This window comes from Bos taurus, chromosome 7 (assembly GCF_002263795.3).
Source record: "Bos taurus isolate L1 Dominette 01449 registration number 42190680 breed Hereford chromosome 7, ARS-UCD2.0, whole genome shotgun sequence".
Classification (NCBI taxonomy): Eukaryota; Metazoa; Chordata; class Mammalia; order Artiodactyla; family Bovidae; genus Bos; species Bos taurus.
Window position 1 is genome coordinate 12,664,565 of NC_037334.1, and position 14,629 is coordinate 12,679,193.

The 14,629-nt window shown below is 53.2% G+C and overlaps 2 protein-coding genes across 5 annotated transcripts; both read left to right on the plus strand.

The window, feature by feature from the left end:
• Window positions 1–6,672: 6,672 nt before the first annotated feature.
• Window positions 6,673–10,975, plus strand: KLF1 (KLF transcription factor 1). Its single transcript, NM_001080359.1, has 3 exons — window positions 6,673–6,795; window positions 7,453–8,308; window positions 10,323–10,975. The coding sequence occupies exons 1-3, from the start codon at window positions 6,709–6,711 to the stop codon at window positions 10,496–10,498; spliced, it is 1,119 nt and encodes a 372-aa protein (NP_001073828.1). The 5' UTR covers window positions 6,673–6,708; the 3' UTR covers window positions 10,499–10,975.
• A 1,167-nt stretch (window positions 10,976–12,142) lies between these two features.
• On the plus strand, window positions 12,143–14,586 carry DNASE2 (deoxyribonuclease 2, lysosomal). Of its 4 annotated transcripts, none has more exons than XM_010806718.4 (7): window positions 12,143–12,195; window positions 12,288–12,401; window positions 12,516–12,696; window positions 12,788–12,866; window positions 13,180–13,362; window positions 13,454–13,651; window positions 14,075–14,586. In XM_010806718.4, the coding sequence occupies exons 2-7, from the start codon at window positions 12,307–12,309 to the stop codon at window positions 14,452–14,454; spliced, it is 1,116 nt and encodes a 371-aa protein (XP_010805020.1). In that variant the 5' UTR covers window positions 12,143–12,195; window positions 12,288–12,306; the 3' UTR covers window positions 14,455–14,586.
• Window positions 14,587–14,629: the final 43 nt, after the last annotated feature.

Here is a 14,629-nt window from a genome sequence, read left to right on the forward strand (position 1 = left end):
AAGTTACTGTATGTGCGTGCGTGCTAAGTCGCTTCAGTTGTATCCGACTATAGCTATAAGACCCTATGGACTGTAGCCCGCCAGGCTTCTTTGTCCATGGGGATTCTCCAGGCAAGAATATTGGAGTGGGTTGCTATGCCCTCCTCCAGGGAATCTTCTCAACACAGGGATCGAATCCGCGTCTCTTTGACTCCTGCATTGGCAGCTTGGTTCTTTACCACTAGCGCCACCTGGGAAGCCCTACTATATGGGATTTCCTATGCTTTGTGATTCTGTGTGGTTGACTGAGCCTATGTGACTATGTATCTGTATGTGAGTGGAGCTGACTGTTTCTGTGACATTGTGGGGCTGTTGACTATGGGCAGTTGTGTGTCTAACTGTCTGTGACTGTTTCTGTGTGGCTGAATGTCTTTGTGGTTTCTTGTCTAATTGTAAGCTTGTGTAATAGTATTCTGTGTAATCACGTGTCTGTGTGGTACTATGTGCATGACTGTTCTGATGGCTTTCTTTGTAAATGTGGCTGTTATCTTCGTGAGAATGTGACTAGCTATTTGTGTGTGTGCATGTGGGATTGTCTATATGTATATGTGTCGGTGTGACTTTGTCTATGTGTTGTGTGTGCTTGTGAGCGTGAGTATCTGCCTGAGTGAATGGCTATGCTTACCGAGATCACTTTTATGAGCATACATGTGGTGTGCTTTTGCATCTGGATGCATCGTGCGTGACCATCTCTGACTGAAAGCCACTCATCTACTATGACCTGTCCATTTTCCAGCTGTGGAAAGTGAGGTCGGGAAAGCAGAATGGTCTTGCTTAAGATAAAAATAGCCCAAGTGCAGGGGCTTCCCTGATGGCTTACTGGTAAAGAGTCCACCTGCCAATGCAGGAGACACAGGTTCCATCTCTGGTCCAGGAAGACCCCACGTGGCGCAGAGCAACTAGGCCCCACACGCTCCGCAACTACTGAGCTTGTGCTCTGGAGTCCAGGGAACCACAACCACCAAGCACGTACGCTGCAACTGCTGAAGCCAGCACACTCTAGAACCCGCCACGGTGAGAAGCCTACCCACCACAACAAAGAAGAGCCCCACTCGCCGCAACTGGAGAAAAGCCCACACGGCAATGAAAACCCAGCACAGCCAAAATTAAATACATAAAACCATATTTTTCTTTTATCTTTTAATTTTCAAAGCAGCAGTGACGAGAAAGGCAGAGGGGGATAGAGAGGAGAAGGAAGAGCCCAGTTGTGTCTGACTCTTTGTGATCCCTATGGACGGTAGCCCACCAGGCTCCTCTGTCCATGGAATTTTCCAGGCAAGAATACTGGAGTGGGTTGCTATTTCCTATTCCATAAAATTATATTTTAAAAAAATGGACCAGGTGCAGAACAAGGACCAGGCCCGGGATCCGGTCTTCCTGCTTCCCAGGACAGGCCCTTCCCTGCCCACCCAGGAACACCCCTTCCCACATGTCTGTGTGTAGAATGCTGTGTCTCACACATTTTCTCTGACTCTGATGGGAGTAACTGAGACTGTGTCTGAATCTGATCACTAGCCTGTATATCCCCAAGGGGCTTGGGTGTATCTGGGCCCTTCTGGCCTCTAATATCCATGATTTGAACCCTCCTCCCCACTCAGAGAAAATCACCACCCTGAAATGTCTGGGATTCTGCATAATTCTTATTCTTTTGGACACCCCCCCCTCCACCTGGAGCCAGTGGCCTCCCTCCTTTTATCCTGCCCTTTCACCAATGCTCCCTGCCCTGGAGTCATTGTGAGCACAGGAATTCTCTGACGCACAGAGGAGGTAGAGGGTGATGACAGCATGCACAGTAGGAAGCCCAAATGTACACTTAGGCCTTGTCACCCTGGGAAGTCTGTCAACTGTACTGGCCACATGCTCCCAGAGGCCTGGCCTCCCAGCCAGACACCCCCCAACTCCCACCCTGGACCCTCAGCCTTTTGCCCCACCTTCCAGAGCCAAACATGCCTGTTAGTGCCTTATCCTAAATCAAGGAGATGTCTCCTCAAGAGAGATTGCTCTCCTCTCCAGGAAACTGCTCCAGGAAACCTCTCTAATTTCAACCATTTTGTTTGAATAAAATGAAATTCACATAACATAAAATGAATTTTTTTTTTTTTTTTTTGCGCCTGTGCCACATAGCTTGCAGAATCTTTGTTCCCTGACCAGGAATTGAACCTGGGCCACAGCATTGAAAGTGCCAAGTCCTAACCACTGGAGCCAGGGAGTTTCTCTAAAATGAACCATTTAAAGTATACAATTCAGACTTCCCTGGTGGTCCAGTGGTTAAGAAGCCACCTGTCAATGTAGGGGACAAGGGTTCAATTCCTGGTCTGGGAAGATCCTACATGCCATAGAGCAATTAAGCCCGTGTACCGCAAATACTGAGCCTGCATGCTTTACAGCCTGTGCTCTGCAACAAGAGAAGCCACTGCGATGAGAAACCCACACACCAAAAGTAGAGAGTAGCCCCCACTTGCTGAAACTAGCAAAAGCCTGAGTGCAGCAAGGAAGACCCAGAGCAGTCAAAATAAAGTGCACAATTCAGTGGCTTTTAGTGTGTTCATTGTGTTGTGCAACCACCACCTTTATATAGTTCCAGGTCCCTTCCATCACCCCAAAAAGGAGACCTTGTACCCATTAAGCAGTCACTCCCCACTTCCTCCTCCCCGCAGCCCTTGGCAACCAATAATCTGTCTCTATGGATATGCTTTCTCTGGATATTTCATATAAGTGGAATCATATAATGTGAGTTCTCTTAACTGGCTTATTTAACATAGTATGATTTTGAGGATTATCCATCTTGTAACATGTATTAGCTCTTTATTACTTTTCTGGCTGAATAATATTCCATCGCACAGATGGGCCACTTTCTGTTTATCCATCTACTCATTAATGGACATTTGGGTTGTTTCCACCTTTTGGTGGTTGTAACTAATGCTACTGTGAACACTACTTTACAATTATTTGTTCATGCGTGGGACGTTGCTTCAGTCGTGTCTGACTCTGTGTGATCCTGAGAACTATAACCTGCAAGGCGTCTCTGTCCATGGGGTTCTCCAGAATACTGGAATGGGTTGCCATGGAGTCCTCCAGGGGGTCTTCCCAACTCAGGGATCGAACCTGCATCTCTTATGTCTCCTATATTGGCAGGTGAGTTCTTATCCACTAGCACCACGTGGGAAGCCCACTTGTTTCAGTTCAATTCAGTTCAGGCGCTCAGTCGTGTCCGACTCTTTGCGACCCCATGAATCGCAGCACGCCAGGCCTCCCTGTCCATCACCAACTCCTGGAGTTCACTCAAACTCATGTCCATCGAGTCGGTGATGCCATCCAGCCATCTCATCCTCTGTCGTCCCCTTCTCCTCCTGCCCCCAATCCCTCCCAGCATCAGGGTCTTTTCCAATGAGTCAGCTCTTCACATGAGGTGGCCAAAGTATTGGAGTTTCAGCTTCAGCATCAGTCCTTCCAATGAACACCCAGGACTGATTTCCTTTAGGATGGACTGGTTGGATCTCCTTGCAGTCCAAGCGACTCTCAAGAGTCTTCTCCAACACCACAGTTCAAAAGCATCAATTCTTCGGCGCTCAGCTTTCTTCACAGTCCAATTCTCACATCCATACATGACCAGTGGAAAAATCATAGCCTTGATTAGACGAACCTTTGTTGGCAAAGTAATGTCTCTGCTTTTGAATATGCTATCTAGGTTGGTCATAACTTTCCTTCCAAGGAGTAAGCGTCTTTTAATTTCATGGCTGCAGTCACCATCTGCAGAGATTTTGGAGCCCCAAAAAATAAAGTTTGACACTGTTTCCACAGTTTCCCCATCTATTTGCTATGAAGTGATGGGACCGGATGCCATGATCTTAGTTTTTTGAATGTTGAGCTTTAAGCCAACTTTTTCACTCTCCTCTTTCACTTTCATCAAGAGGCTTTTTAGTTCCTCTTCACTTTCTGCCATAAGGGTGGTGTCATCTGCATATCTGAGGTTATTGATATTTCTCTCGACAATCTTGATTCCAGCTTGTGCTTCTTCCAGTCCAGCGTTTCTCATGATGTACTCTGCATATAAGTTAAATAAGCAGGGTGACAATATACTTGTTTCAGTACCTGTTCTCATTTTTTTTTTCTGTTCTCAATTTTTTTAGGTGTATACCTTGGAGTTAAATTTCTGCCTCATATGGTAACTCTCCTGGAGGAGGGCATGGCAACCCACTGAAGTATTCTTGCCTGGAGAATCCCACAAACAGAGGAGCCTGGCGCGCTGCAATGCACTGCGGTCTCACAGAGTCAGACACGACTGAGTGACTCAGCAGCAGCAGCATGGTAACATGTTGAACTTTTTCAAGACTCATAAAACTGTTTTCTACAGTAGCTGCATCATTTTGCATTTCCGCCAGCAGTATACAATGGTTCCAGTTTTCCTGCATCCCCACCAATACTTATTTTTCCTTTTTAAAAAATAGCCATAGGGACTTCCCTACTGCTCCTGTGACTAAGACTCTGCACTCCCAAGGCAGAGGGCTGGAGTTGGATATCTGGTCGGGGAACTAGATCCCACATGCCATAACTAAAGATCTCGCATGCCGCAACTGAAGACCTGGTGTAGCCAAATAAATAAATAAATACAAATAAATATTAAATAGCCATCCTAGTGGGTTTGCCCAGCTCTTACATTATTTTTATGTCTGCCCACCACTCTTGGGATTTTAAAATCTTTTTATTTATTTATTTGGCTGGTTCCGTCTTAGTTGCTACACACAGAATCTTCATTGCATAATGTGGGATTTTTTGTTGCAGTGTATGGACTCTCTAGTTGTGGTTTAGTACTTTTATTTATTTAGTCTGTAGTGTGTCTTTGTTGCTGTGCGGGCTTTTCTCTAGATGCAGGGAGCAGGGGCTACTCTCTAGTTGCCGTGCGCGGGCTTCTCGTTGCGATGGCATCTCCTGTTGTGCACGGGCTCTAGGGTGCTCGGGCATCAGTAGTTGTGGCTCTTGGGCTCTAGAGCACAAGGTCAATAGTTGTGGCGCACGGGTTTAGCTGCTCCACAGCATGTGGGATCTCACCTGTGTCTCCTGCTTTGGCAGATGGATTCTTTACCGCTGAGCCGCCAGGGAAACCCTTGTAGATGTGCTTTACACTTTTGCATCTGAGGCTTCATCTGTGTTTGAAAGGGGTTGTGTGGCAGCATCTTCTCTAGTTCTGTGACAGTGTATCCGGTGATCTCCATGGATCTGTTTGGTTGCAGCAAAACCGAGGGTGTGGTTGTGTGTGATCTGAGTAACTGTGTGTCATTGTCAGCACCTGATCATGAATTCTATGTCTGAGGCAGTGTATGACTATAACATTGTGTAATGATGTAGTAGATGGCTGTTTTTGCATCTGGGAATTGTATGTTTATGCATGGTCTCTGTGATGCACAGACATACAATTATCTGAGTAGGAACTTATATGGGGTGTGTGACTTAGAGACCAGGAATTTGTGTCATTATACAATTGCATAATGTCTGTGTGTGACTATGAACTATATGTCTGTGTCATCACCTGGAATCCCTGGGCACCATGGTGGAGGTCTCTGGTGCAGAACCTAGATCTTTCCCCACTGTGAGGTAGAAAGTGAAAGTTGCTCAGTCAAGTCTGACTCTTTGCAACCCCATGGACTATACAGTCCATGGACTTCTCCAGGCCAGAATACTGCAGTGGGTAGCCTTTCCCTTCTCCAGGGGATCTTCCCAACCCAGGGATCAAACCCAGGTCTCCCACATTGCAGGCAGATTTTTCACCAGCTGAGCCACAAGGGAAGCAGTAATCGGGTCACCTCCCGATCAAGTACTTCCTATGGCCTGATGCAACAGTCCCATCCCACCCAGGCGAGTAGGTGGCCTCCTCATCCCAAGGCCCCCCCATCTAGAGCAGTTGTATTTGCACCAGCCTCAGCCTCCCCATACCCCCTGCACGTCGCCTGGGGTGGGGGGTGGGGCTGTCCATGGTAGACAGTGACCACTGATTGGCAGGGGCCTCTCCTGCCACTGGGCTCAGACCTGGGGAGCTCACAACCCAGGAAATTGAAAACCAAGTTAATCCCCAGCCCCCGGCCCTCCCACTCACTGGGGACAGAGCCTTGGCTGTTCCGGGCCCCCACCTGATAGCAGCTTCCAACGTCTGGGGAGTCTGATAATGCTTGGCTTGGCAGAGAGTTCATGCCAAGTCCCGCCATCAGCATGGTAGCTGCTGTTTATGGGGAAGGGGAGAGCTGCAAGGCCTCGGTCAGGGGCAAGGGGGTCTTGAAGCTCCTTCCCAGAATTCCCATTGTGCCTATCACCTCTTCTTCAGGAAGGTAGCTGAGAACAGGCCCCCAAGTTTCTCCTTCTTTGGAAACACATGGCCTCACTCTGCCCAACCCCTGAACCCCCATCTCCTGAACCCCTATCCCCTGAACCCTCAGACCCCGAACATCTGATTGGCTTCAGATACACGGTCAGTCTTCAAGACTCAGCCCTGAACAGGCCTGGGTGAAGTCTGTTCCCCAGAAACGGTGACCCCCGCCTTCGCCTGGCCCTTATCAGGGGCTGCAGCCAATCAGCTGAGGGCAGAGAGGAGCCCTCCAAGGGGCCATCAGAGCCTCAGAGCCCACGAGGCCGCCAAGGGAGAGGAGGCCTGAGCCCCAGGGTGGGCACCAGCCAGCCATGGCTGCAGCGGAGACCGCCTTGCCCTCCATCAGCACGCTGACCGCCCTGGGCCCCTTCTCGGACACACAAGAAGACATCCTCAAGGTGGGGTCAGGTGGGGGTCTAGGTGGGCCGGCAGGGGTTCTGGGCCCTGGCCACAGAATTGGGGGACCGGGTCTACATCTTGCCCTGGAATTCACATCTTGCCCTGCTCAGGACCGGGAGTCCTCAGTGCAGGCCAGGGGTCTGAACTTGGTCTAAGGTCCTATTTCTGTCATGAAAGACTGAGGCTGGGAACAGAACAACACAGGGATCTAGGCTCAGTGAGACACCCCCAGATAAAAGAGGGAAATGACAGCTGTGGCTAGGTGACACCCAGGAATTAATCTTGTTAGGGGACCTGGAAGGGGAGGAAGATTCTTGAGGGAAACTGAGGCAAGGCTGAGCCTCCCCTAGCCTTCCATTCTTGGTTCTGCCAACCCTTCCCCCATGCCTGAGCGTGGCAGGAGACTCTAGATAATATAAGCCTTATCTCCTGTCTCCAGCCTGACCCGATAGACCGTCTCTGGAGCTGGGGGGGCTGAGGGGGGAGACGGACAAGTGTGAGGGAGTGGGACAGACTGACATGACAGACAAGCAAACAAGACCCCTTTACTGAGCCCCTGGCCAGCCTGCCCCCATCAGGGCATCCGGTCCCCACCGTCTATGGGCAGGATACCTTGGTGTCCGCTGAAGCTCCATGTTACCGGCTCCTTCCCCCAGTGGTGGCGCTCTGAAGACGTGCAGGACTTGGGCCCGGGCCCCCCCGACCATACTGGACCACCCCTCCACGTGAGGCCTGAGCTAGAGGACGCGCCTGGGGAGGACGAAGATGATGACAGGGATGCAGCTACCCCCTGGGACCTGGATCTCCTTTTCACCAACTTCCCATGCCCAGAGCCTGGCGGCGCGCCCCAGACCTGCGCGCCTCAGACCTGCGCGCCTCAGGCTTGCGCTCTGGCGCCCAGCGAGGGCTCCGGAGCGCAATTCCCACCGCCGCCCGAGACTCTGGGCGCGTATGCGGGCGGCCCGGGGCTGGTGGCTGGGCTCTTGGGCCCTGAGGAGCACCTGGGCTGGGCGCGCCCGGCCCCACGAACCCCGGCTCCCGATACCTTCGTGGGCCCATCCCTGATCCCGACCCCCGAGCCCAAAGCGCTGCCGTTGCAGCCGTTGTACCCGGGACCGGGGTCGGGTTCCTCCGGCAGCTACTTCCCGAGGACCGGGCTTTCAGTGCCTGCAGCGCCGGGCGCCCCCTACGGGCTGCTGTCCGGGTACCCCGCGCTGTACCCGATGCCACAGTACCAAGGGCATTTCCAGCTCTTCCGCGGGCTCCAGGCGCCGGCCCCCGGCCCCCCCTCGCCCCACTCCTTCCTGAGTTGTCTAGGGCCCGGGACGACGGGTGCAGGACTCGGTGGGACTACAGGAGACCCAGGAGGGACCACGGAGGCCGCGCCATCCAAGCGCAGCCGGCGATCGTGGGCACGCAAGAGGCAGGCTGCGCACACGTGCACGCACCCGGGGTGCGGCAAGAGCTACACCAAGAGCTCACACCTGAAGGCGCATCTACGCACGCACACAGGTGAGGGGGCGGGCCCCGGTGCAGGGGCTGGGCGGGCTGGGCGGGGCCTTGGGAGCTGGGAGCTGTCGAGGAGCTGGAAACTGGAGCAAGGGGAGGGGCTAAAACAAAGTCTCTGAGCAAAGGGCTACGCCGAAGGAGCTGGGGTGCTTGGAACATCAGGAGTCGGCCAAAGAGCAGAGGGGAAGGCGGGTGGGGACAGAGAGAGAACCCGGAAAACATTTCAGGAAACCAACGGCAAAGACCTGGACCAAGGAAGTGCCGAAAAGCAGAGAGCCGGGCAAGCTGTGTAGGGGCGGGGCTAGAGGAGGGACCGCTGGAGAGAAAGCCGGAATACCAAGGGCGGGGCCAAAGACGCAGGGTTCAAGTTTGGGGCAAGTGGGAGTAAGGGCTTCAGGGGCCGCCGTGCTCAGACTTGTCCAATTCTTTGCCACCCCATGGACTGTACTCTGTGTGGGGCGGGGCGGGGGCGGGGGGGACGGAGGGGTGTCTCCCGGATCCAGGGATCGAACTCTCCTTTCCTGCGTGTCCTCCATCCACAGGCGGATTCTTTACCACTGCGCCACCTGGGGCTCGGTTGGTAAAGAATCTGCCTGCAATGCAGGAGACCCGGATTCGATCCCTGGCTCGGGAAGATCCCCTGGAGAAGGAAATGGCAACCCACTCCAATACTCCTGCCTGGAGAATTCCATGGACAGAGGAGCTGGGCAAGCTACAGTCCAGGGGACCGCAAAGACAGAAAGTGTGCGACTAACTCACTTTTCACCTGGGAAGCCATTCAGGGGCCGTGCTGCTGCTGCTAAGTCGCTTCAGTTGTGTCCGACTCTGTGCGACCCCATGACGGCAGCCCACCAGGCTCCACCGTCCCTGGGATTCTCCAGGCAAGAACACTGGAGCGGGTTGCCATTTCCTTCTTCAATGCATGAAAGTGAAAAGTGAAAGTGAAGTCCTTCAGTCGTGTCCGACTCTAGCGACCCCATGGACTGCAGCCTACCAGGCTCCTCCGTCCATGGGATTTTCCAGGCAAGAGTACTGGAGTGGGGTGCCATTGCCGTAGCCAGGAATATAAAGAGGGAGTGGCTTAGCCAGACTGTAGGGGGCGTGCTGGAGCTCAGGAGGTTTAGTTTGAGGGGCCCAGATGCAGAGGCAGTTCCTGGAGTTTGAAGATAAATAGCTGGGAAACAGAGGAGGGTGGGCACAGGAGGAAAAGCGGGGACCCAAGGAGCCAAAGAAGGGCGGGGACATGGACTAGAGGCCCAGGAGGAGGAGGAAGGAGACCTGTGCCTAGGGGGATGGGGTCACGTGTACAGACCTGTCCAGGAACGTAGGGAGGAGGGTCCAAGTCTAGCTGAGGGAAAAAGTAATCACCCGGGACAGGGCGTGGAACACGAATTGGATTTCGGGGCTCAAGGATCAAGGCCAACAACTGGATTGAACAGCAGCTGGAGGGTCCCCTGGTACAGTAAAGAGCCTGGAACACAGGGAGCAGTGCCAAAGGACAAAAACTGGGAGGGCATTAGTACGCTGGGGCAGGACGTGAGGACACAGGAAGCAGGGCCAGCAGCATAGACAGCGCGACTTCTGCCCCGGAAACGAAAAGGAGCCTGGCGCCAGCAGGTACAGAAGAGGTACAGAGGTCGCAGATATCGGTTCTGGGTGTAGATTCAGGCCGTCCCCGAGACTGAAAGCCTCCTTAAATTTCGATCTTGGTGCCTCACTGGCCTCACACTAGGCGCTAGTGGTAAAGAACTCGCCTGCCAATACAGGAGACATAAGAGACTCGGGTTCAGTCCCTGGGTGGGGAACATTCCCTGGAGGAGGGCATGGCAACCCACTCCAGTATTCTTGCCTGGAGTATCCCATGGACAGAGGAACCTGGCGGGCTCCATGGGGTCGCAAAGAGTCCGAAACAACTGAAGCGATCTAGCATCCACGCAGTCCCGGCCTAGGCTAGGAGGGAAGACCTTGGGACCAAGTATGGTGGACAGTGGCGTTCAAGGCTTCCTCATCTCCGCAGGGGAGAAGCCATACGCCTGCACGTGGGACGGCTGTGGCTGGCGGTTCGCGCGCTCCGATGAGCTGACCCGTCACTACCGAAAACACACAGGACAGCGCCCCTTCCGCTGCCAGCTCTGTTCACGTGCATTTTCGCGCTCTGATCATCTGGCCTTGCACATGAAGCGTCATCTTTGAGCCCCGCCTCTGGCACTTGGACCTTCCTGGGGACTGGGGTTGGAACAAGAGCGGATCCACGCAGGGTGGTTTTCCCTCGGATGAATCCTCATCTGGACTCTAGGCCCCACAGATCCAGCAAAATATCAAGGACTGGCCCATAGACGCACCTGGGAGAGCCTCCAACATAAGTTCCCACAGGTCCTCGGCAACAGACAGCCAAGATCATGTAGACCCAGCAAGACAGACCTCCAAATAAACGGACTCAAATGGATACTCAGATACTTCTGACAAAGAGACAGACTCTCAGAGAGCTGGACCATCAAACTTGCTCACAGGTGACCCTAGGCAGTGAGTGGGTGAGGCATCCCAGAGATCCTGATTCTAGAAGGCTTCACACTGTGACACCTGAAACTCCACATAGAGGCTGGTATTGCTGTGAATGGTTATGGGTCCTGTAAAAATGCCCCTCCCAGATAAAACTTGTGTTGGCCTGAATTTGTGGATTTTGGCTGTGGTAGTTGGGAAGAAGCCATAACTCCAGAACTGATATTGGGGAGCCATACCCACGACTTAGTGATTGAACAACACACATTTACACACTCATCTCCTAAAATCCGACAACCTTTCTTGGGCACTGACTGCCTTGCCGCCCCTCCTTCCCCAACCCCAAGGTCAGGCTACATTGTCCTTGCTTCCTGCCTTGAAGCCCAGGGACATTCACAGGGGCCTTCTTTTCTACTTAAGAATCTTCTTCCTCCACTAAGAATCCTAAGGGAATTCCCTGGTGGTCCAGTGGTTAGGACTCTGGGCTTCCACTGCAGGGGGCACGGGTTCGAGCTCTGGGGAGCTAAGATCCTATATGCCATGTGGAGTGGCCAAAATAAATGAGAAAAAAAAATTTTTTTAAAGGAATCTTCAGCTCGGTCCCAGAGCCCCAGCATCCTTCACCCTACCATGATCCAAAGTGACCCCTTGGCTAGATCGTGTACGGTGGCGGAGTGGGGCTGGGGGGGACCAACAGCACAAGCTCCCTCTAAAGGAGCAAAAGTCACACGAGGTGGACCTCAGCCTGTAAGGCAGGAAAGGATAAAGTCCAAAATTGCCTCTGACGGATAAACCGGGGAAAGAGCACCGTTAAGTAAGAGTGTTCATTGGGATTAGGCGGTAATGGGGCTTCCCTGGTGGCTCAGATGGTAAAGAATTCGCCTGCAATGCGGGAAACCTGGGTTCAATCCTTGGGTTCCATCCCTGGAGGAAGACATGGCAACCCACTCCAGTATTCTTGCCTGGAGAATCCCCATGGACAGAGGAGCCTGGCGGACTACAGTCCACGGAGTCTCAAACAATCGGACACGACCGAGTGACTAACCACACCCAGCCTGAATTTGAAAGAGACGGAGGCAGGGCCTAGCAGAAGGACGTGAGCTGTGGTTGGCCAGGAGCAGAGTCGGAGGCGGGCACTGGAAACTGCTTAGCCTTGAGAGGGCGCGTCTGGGCCGAGCCAGAGGGTGGAGCCTATCAGGGACTAGACGGCCGGAAGCAGGAGGAGGTCCCAGGGTAGCCGGATCCGGGGCGGACTCAGGTGGGGCGGGGTCGGACTCAGATGGGTGTGACGGCCGGAAAGAAAGTCCAGCCCCTGGGAGGATCCTGGACTGCCTTTTTAAATCTCTGCTTCTCACCTCGCGGGCGGGGTCTCTAACCTCTTGATGTCTGGGGTAGGGTTCCCAGGCGGATTTGGGGAAGTGAAAGTCACCAGGGGCCGGGCCTGTCCCAGCTCGTGACCCCGCGCCTCGCCCTCTTGACACAGATTTCTAGACCCCAGCTCTATGGCCACGCTGAGCTCGCTGCTGTTGACCGCGCTGCTCTGGGTCCCTGTAGGAACCCTGACCTGCTACGGGGACTCGGGGCAGCCTGTGGACTGGTGAGTGCGCGGGCGCCCACTGTTCCTCAGAGCCGCACTGGGGCTTGCTGCACTCCTAGGAGAAAACAGGTTCCTTCCTGTCTTCCTCCATTCTGTCTGTCCCCCAACCTATAGGTTCGTCGTTTACAAGCTGCCGGCCCACACAGGGTCGGGAGATGCGACGCAGAACGGCCTGCGGTACAAGTACTTTGACGAACACTCAGAAGACTGGAGCGACGGCGTGGGGTTCATCAATAGCACCACCGGTGCCGTGGGCCGCAGCCTGCTGCCGCTGTACCGAAACAACAACAGCCAGGTGATGACGCCTCCGGCCGAACCTGGGGTGGGACTCTAGGGTGGGCCTGACCTGAGGGAACCTTCACGTTGCCCCTGTCCATCTTCCCCAGCTCGCCTTTGTGCTCTACAATGACCAACCGCCTAAATCCAGCGAGTCTAAGGACTCTTCCAGTCGTGGGCACACGAAGGGTGAGGCCACATTGGGGGCTGGGGGAGGGTTCTGGTTTCCCTATGCGTCTTCTTCAGCTGATTCCTGACCTGCCTGTGGCTGAGGGTGAGCTGCTCTGGCAGGCCCTGGATATCTGTTTCCCTATCTTAAATCAACGTGGTCCTTCTCTGAACTCTAAGAACTGATGGCTGTGGAAGCTGAGCTCAGCAGTGGTCCTGACACTCATTGCCCACTGCCCGCTGGTCCTGCAGTCCGGGCCCCCTACAGACTGAGTGTTCCTGGTTGCACATGTGCTTGTTGCGACATCTCAAGCAGTCCCCTCCCCCCCATCAGCTCCAATTTCTGGTTCAGGTGTGCTGCTCCTGGACCAAGAAGGGGGCTTCTGGTTGATCCACAGCGTTCCAAACTTCCCTCCACGTGCCTCCTCTGCTGTGTACAGCTGGCCTCCTGGTGCCCAAAAATATGGGCAGACCCTGATCTGTGTATCTTTTCCTCTCACCCAGTTCCTGGATATCAGTGAGTAAAGACAGGGAGACAGGGTGAGTCCCTGATTCCTAGATCAGAATCTTAGAACAGTCCCTCATTTTCTTCTCTCCTTGCCCTCCAGGCAAACAGCTGACCTATACCTATCCACTGGTATATGACCACAGGCTGGAAGGGGACTTTGCCCAGAAATTCCCCTACCTGGAGGAGGTAGTCAAGGGCCATCACGTTCGCCAGGGACCGTGGAACAGCAGTGTAACACTCACATCAAAGAAAGGAGCCACATTCCAGAGCTTTGCCAAATTTGGAAACTTTGGAGATGGTGAGGCCTGAGGTTGATGTTTGGAGAACTCTTTCTCTGCAGAGGGACTGTCTGGTGTGTCCATGGCTATGGGCAGGTCATGCGTAGGGATTGGGACACATCAGAGTCATAACCACATGCGAGGTAAACAACCAACATACCTGTGTTTAAGTATTGGTTTTTGGCTGTGTGATACATGATTTAATCAGGGTCTCAACTTACCTATCTGAAAAATGGGAATAGTAATGGTATCTGCTTGAAAGGGCTGCTGTGTGCAAAGTGATACATATAAAGCATTTAGTAAGGGCTATTACTCTTAATGTTATAATCCTCCAGATCGCCAGGAATTGACAACTGAGGAAACAGCTCAGAGAGGAGAAGTGGCCTAGGGAATCCCTAGGATTGATCCTGACCCTGTCCATGCCCTCTTTCCATCTTCTGCAGACCTGTACTCTGGCTGGCTGGCGGAAGCCCTTGGCAGTACCCTGCAGGTCCAATTCTGGCAACGATCTTCTGGTATCCTGCCCTCCAACTGCTCTGGGGCCCAGCATGTATTTGACGTGACTCAGACAGCTTTCCCTGGGCCAGCTGGGCCAGCCTTCAATGCCACAGAAGACCATTCCAAGTGGTGTGTAACCCCAAAAGGGCCCTGGGCCTGTGTGGGTGACATGAATCGGAACCAAAGAGAGGAGCACCGGGGTGGGGGCACTCTGTGTGCCCAGATGCTCTGGAAGGCCTTCAAGCCTCTGGTGAAGGCCTGGGAGCCCTGTGAAAAGAAGAGCAGGGCCTACTCTCTAGGAAGCCCAGCAGGACTGTGGACTTGAATTTGAATCTATTTTGTCCCTTCCTATTTGTTTGGCCTTAATCATGTGCCTTAATCTCTGACTCATCTGTACAATGGGAATCATAACACCTTACTTAGAATTGCTGAGTAATAAAAAGAAACTGGTAAATGAGACTGTTAATCTTTCTTCAGCTGGGCACTGGGACTCTGAACAG

Excerpts from the sequence above, each read along its gene's own strand:
- DNASE2 (XM_010806718.4), top strand. The coding sequence starts at position 12,307 with ATGGCCACGCTGAGCTCGCTGCTGTTGACCGCGCTGCTCTGGGTCCCT. Across the intron at positions 12,697-12,787 it reads ACCGAAACAACAACAGCCAG|CTCGCCTTTGTGCTCTACAA; the intron begins GTGATGACGCCT and ends CATCTTCCCCAG. Across the intron at positions 13,363-13,453 it reads CACCCAGTTCCTGGATATCA|GCAAACAGCTGACCTATACC; the intron begins GTGAGTAAAGAC and ends CTTGCCCTCCAG.
- KLF1 (NM_001080359.1), top strand. The coding sequence starts at position 6,709 with ATGGCTGCAGCGGAGACCGCCTTGCCCTCCATCAGCACGCTGACCGCC. Across the intron at positions 6,796-7,452 it reads CACAAGAAGACATCCTCAAG|TGGTGGCGCTCTGAAGACGT; the intron begins GTGGGGTCAGGT and ends TCCTTCCCCCAG. Across the intron at positions 8,309-10,322 it reads GCATCTACGCACGCACACAG|GGGAGAAGCCATACGCCTGC; the intron begins GTGAGGGGGCGG and ends TCATCTCCGCAG.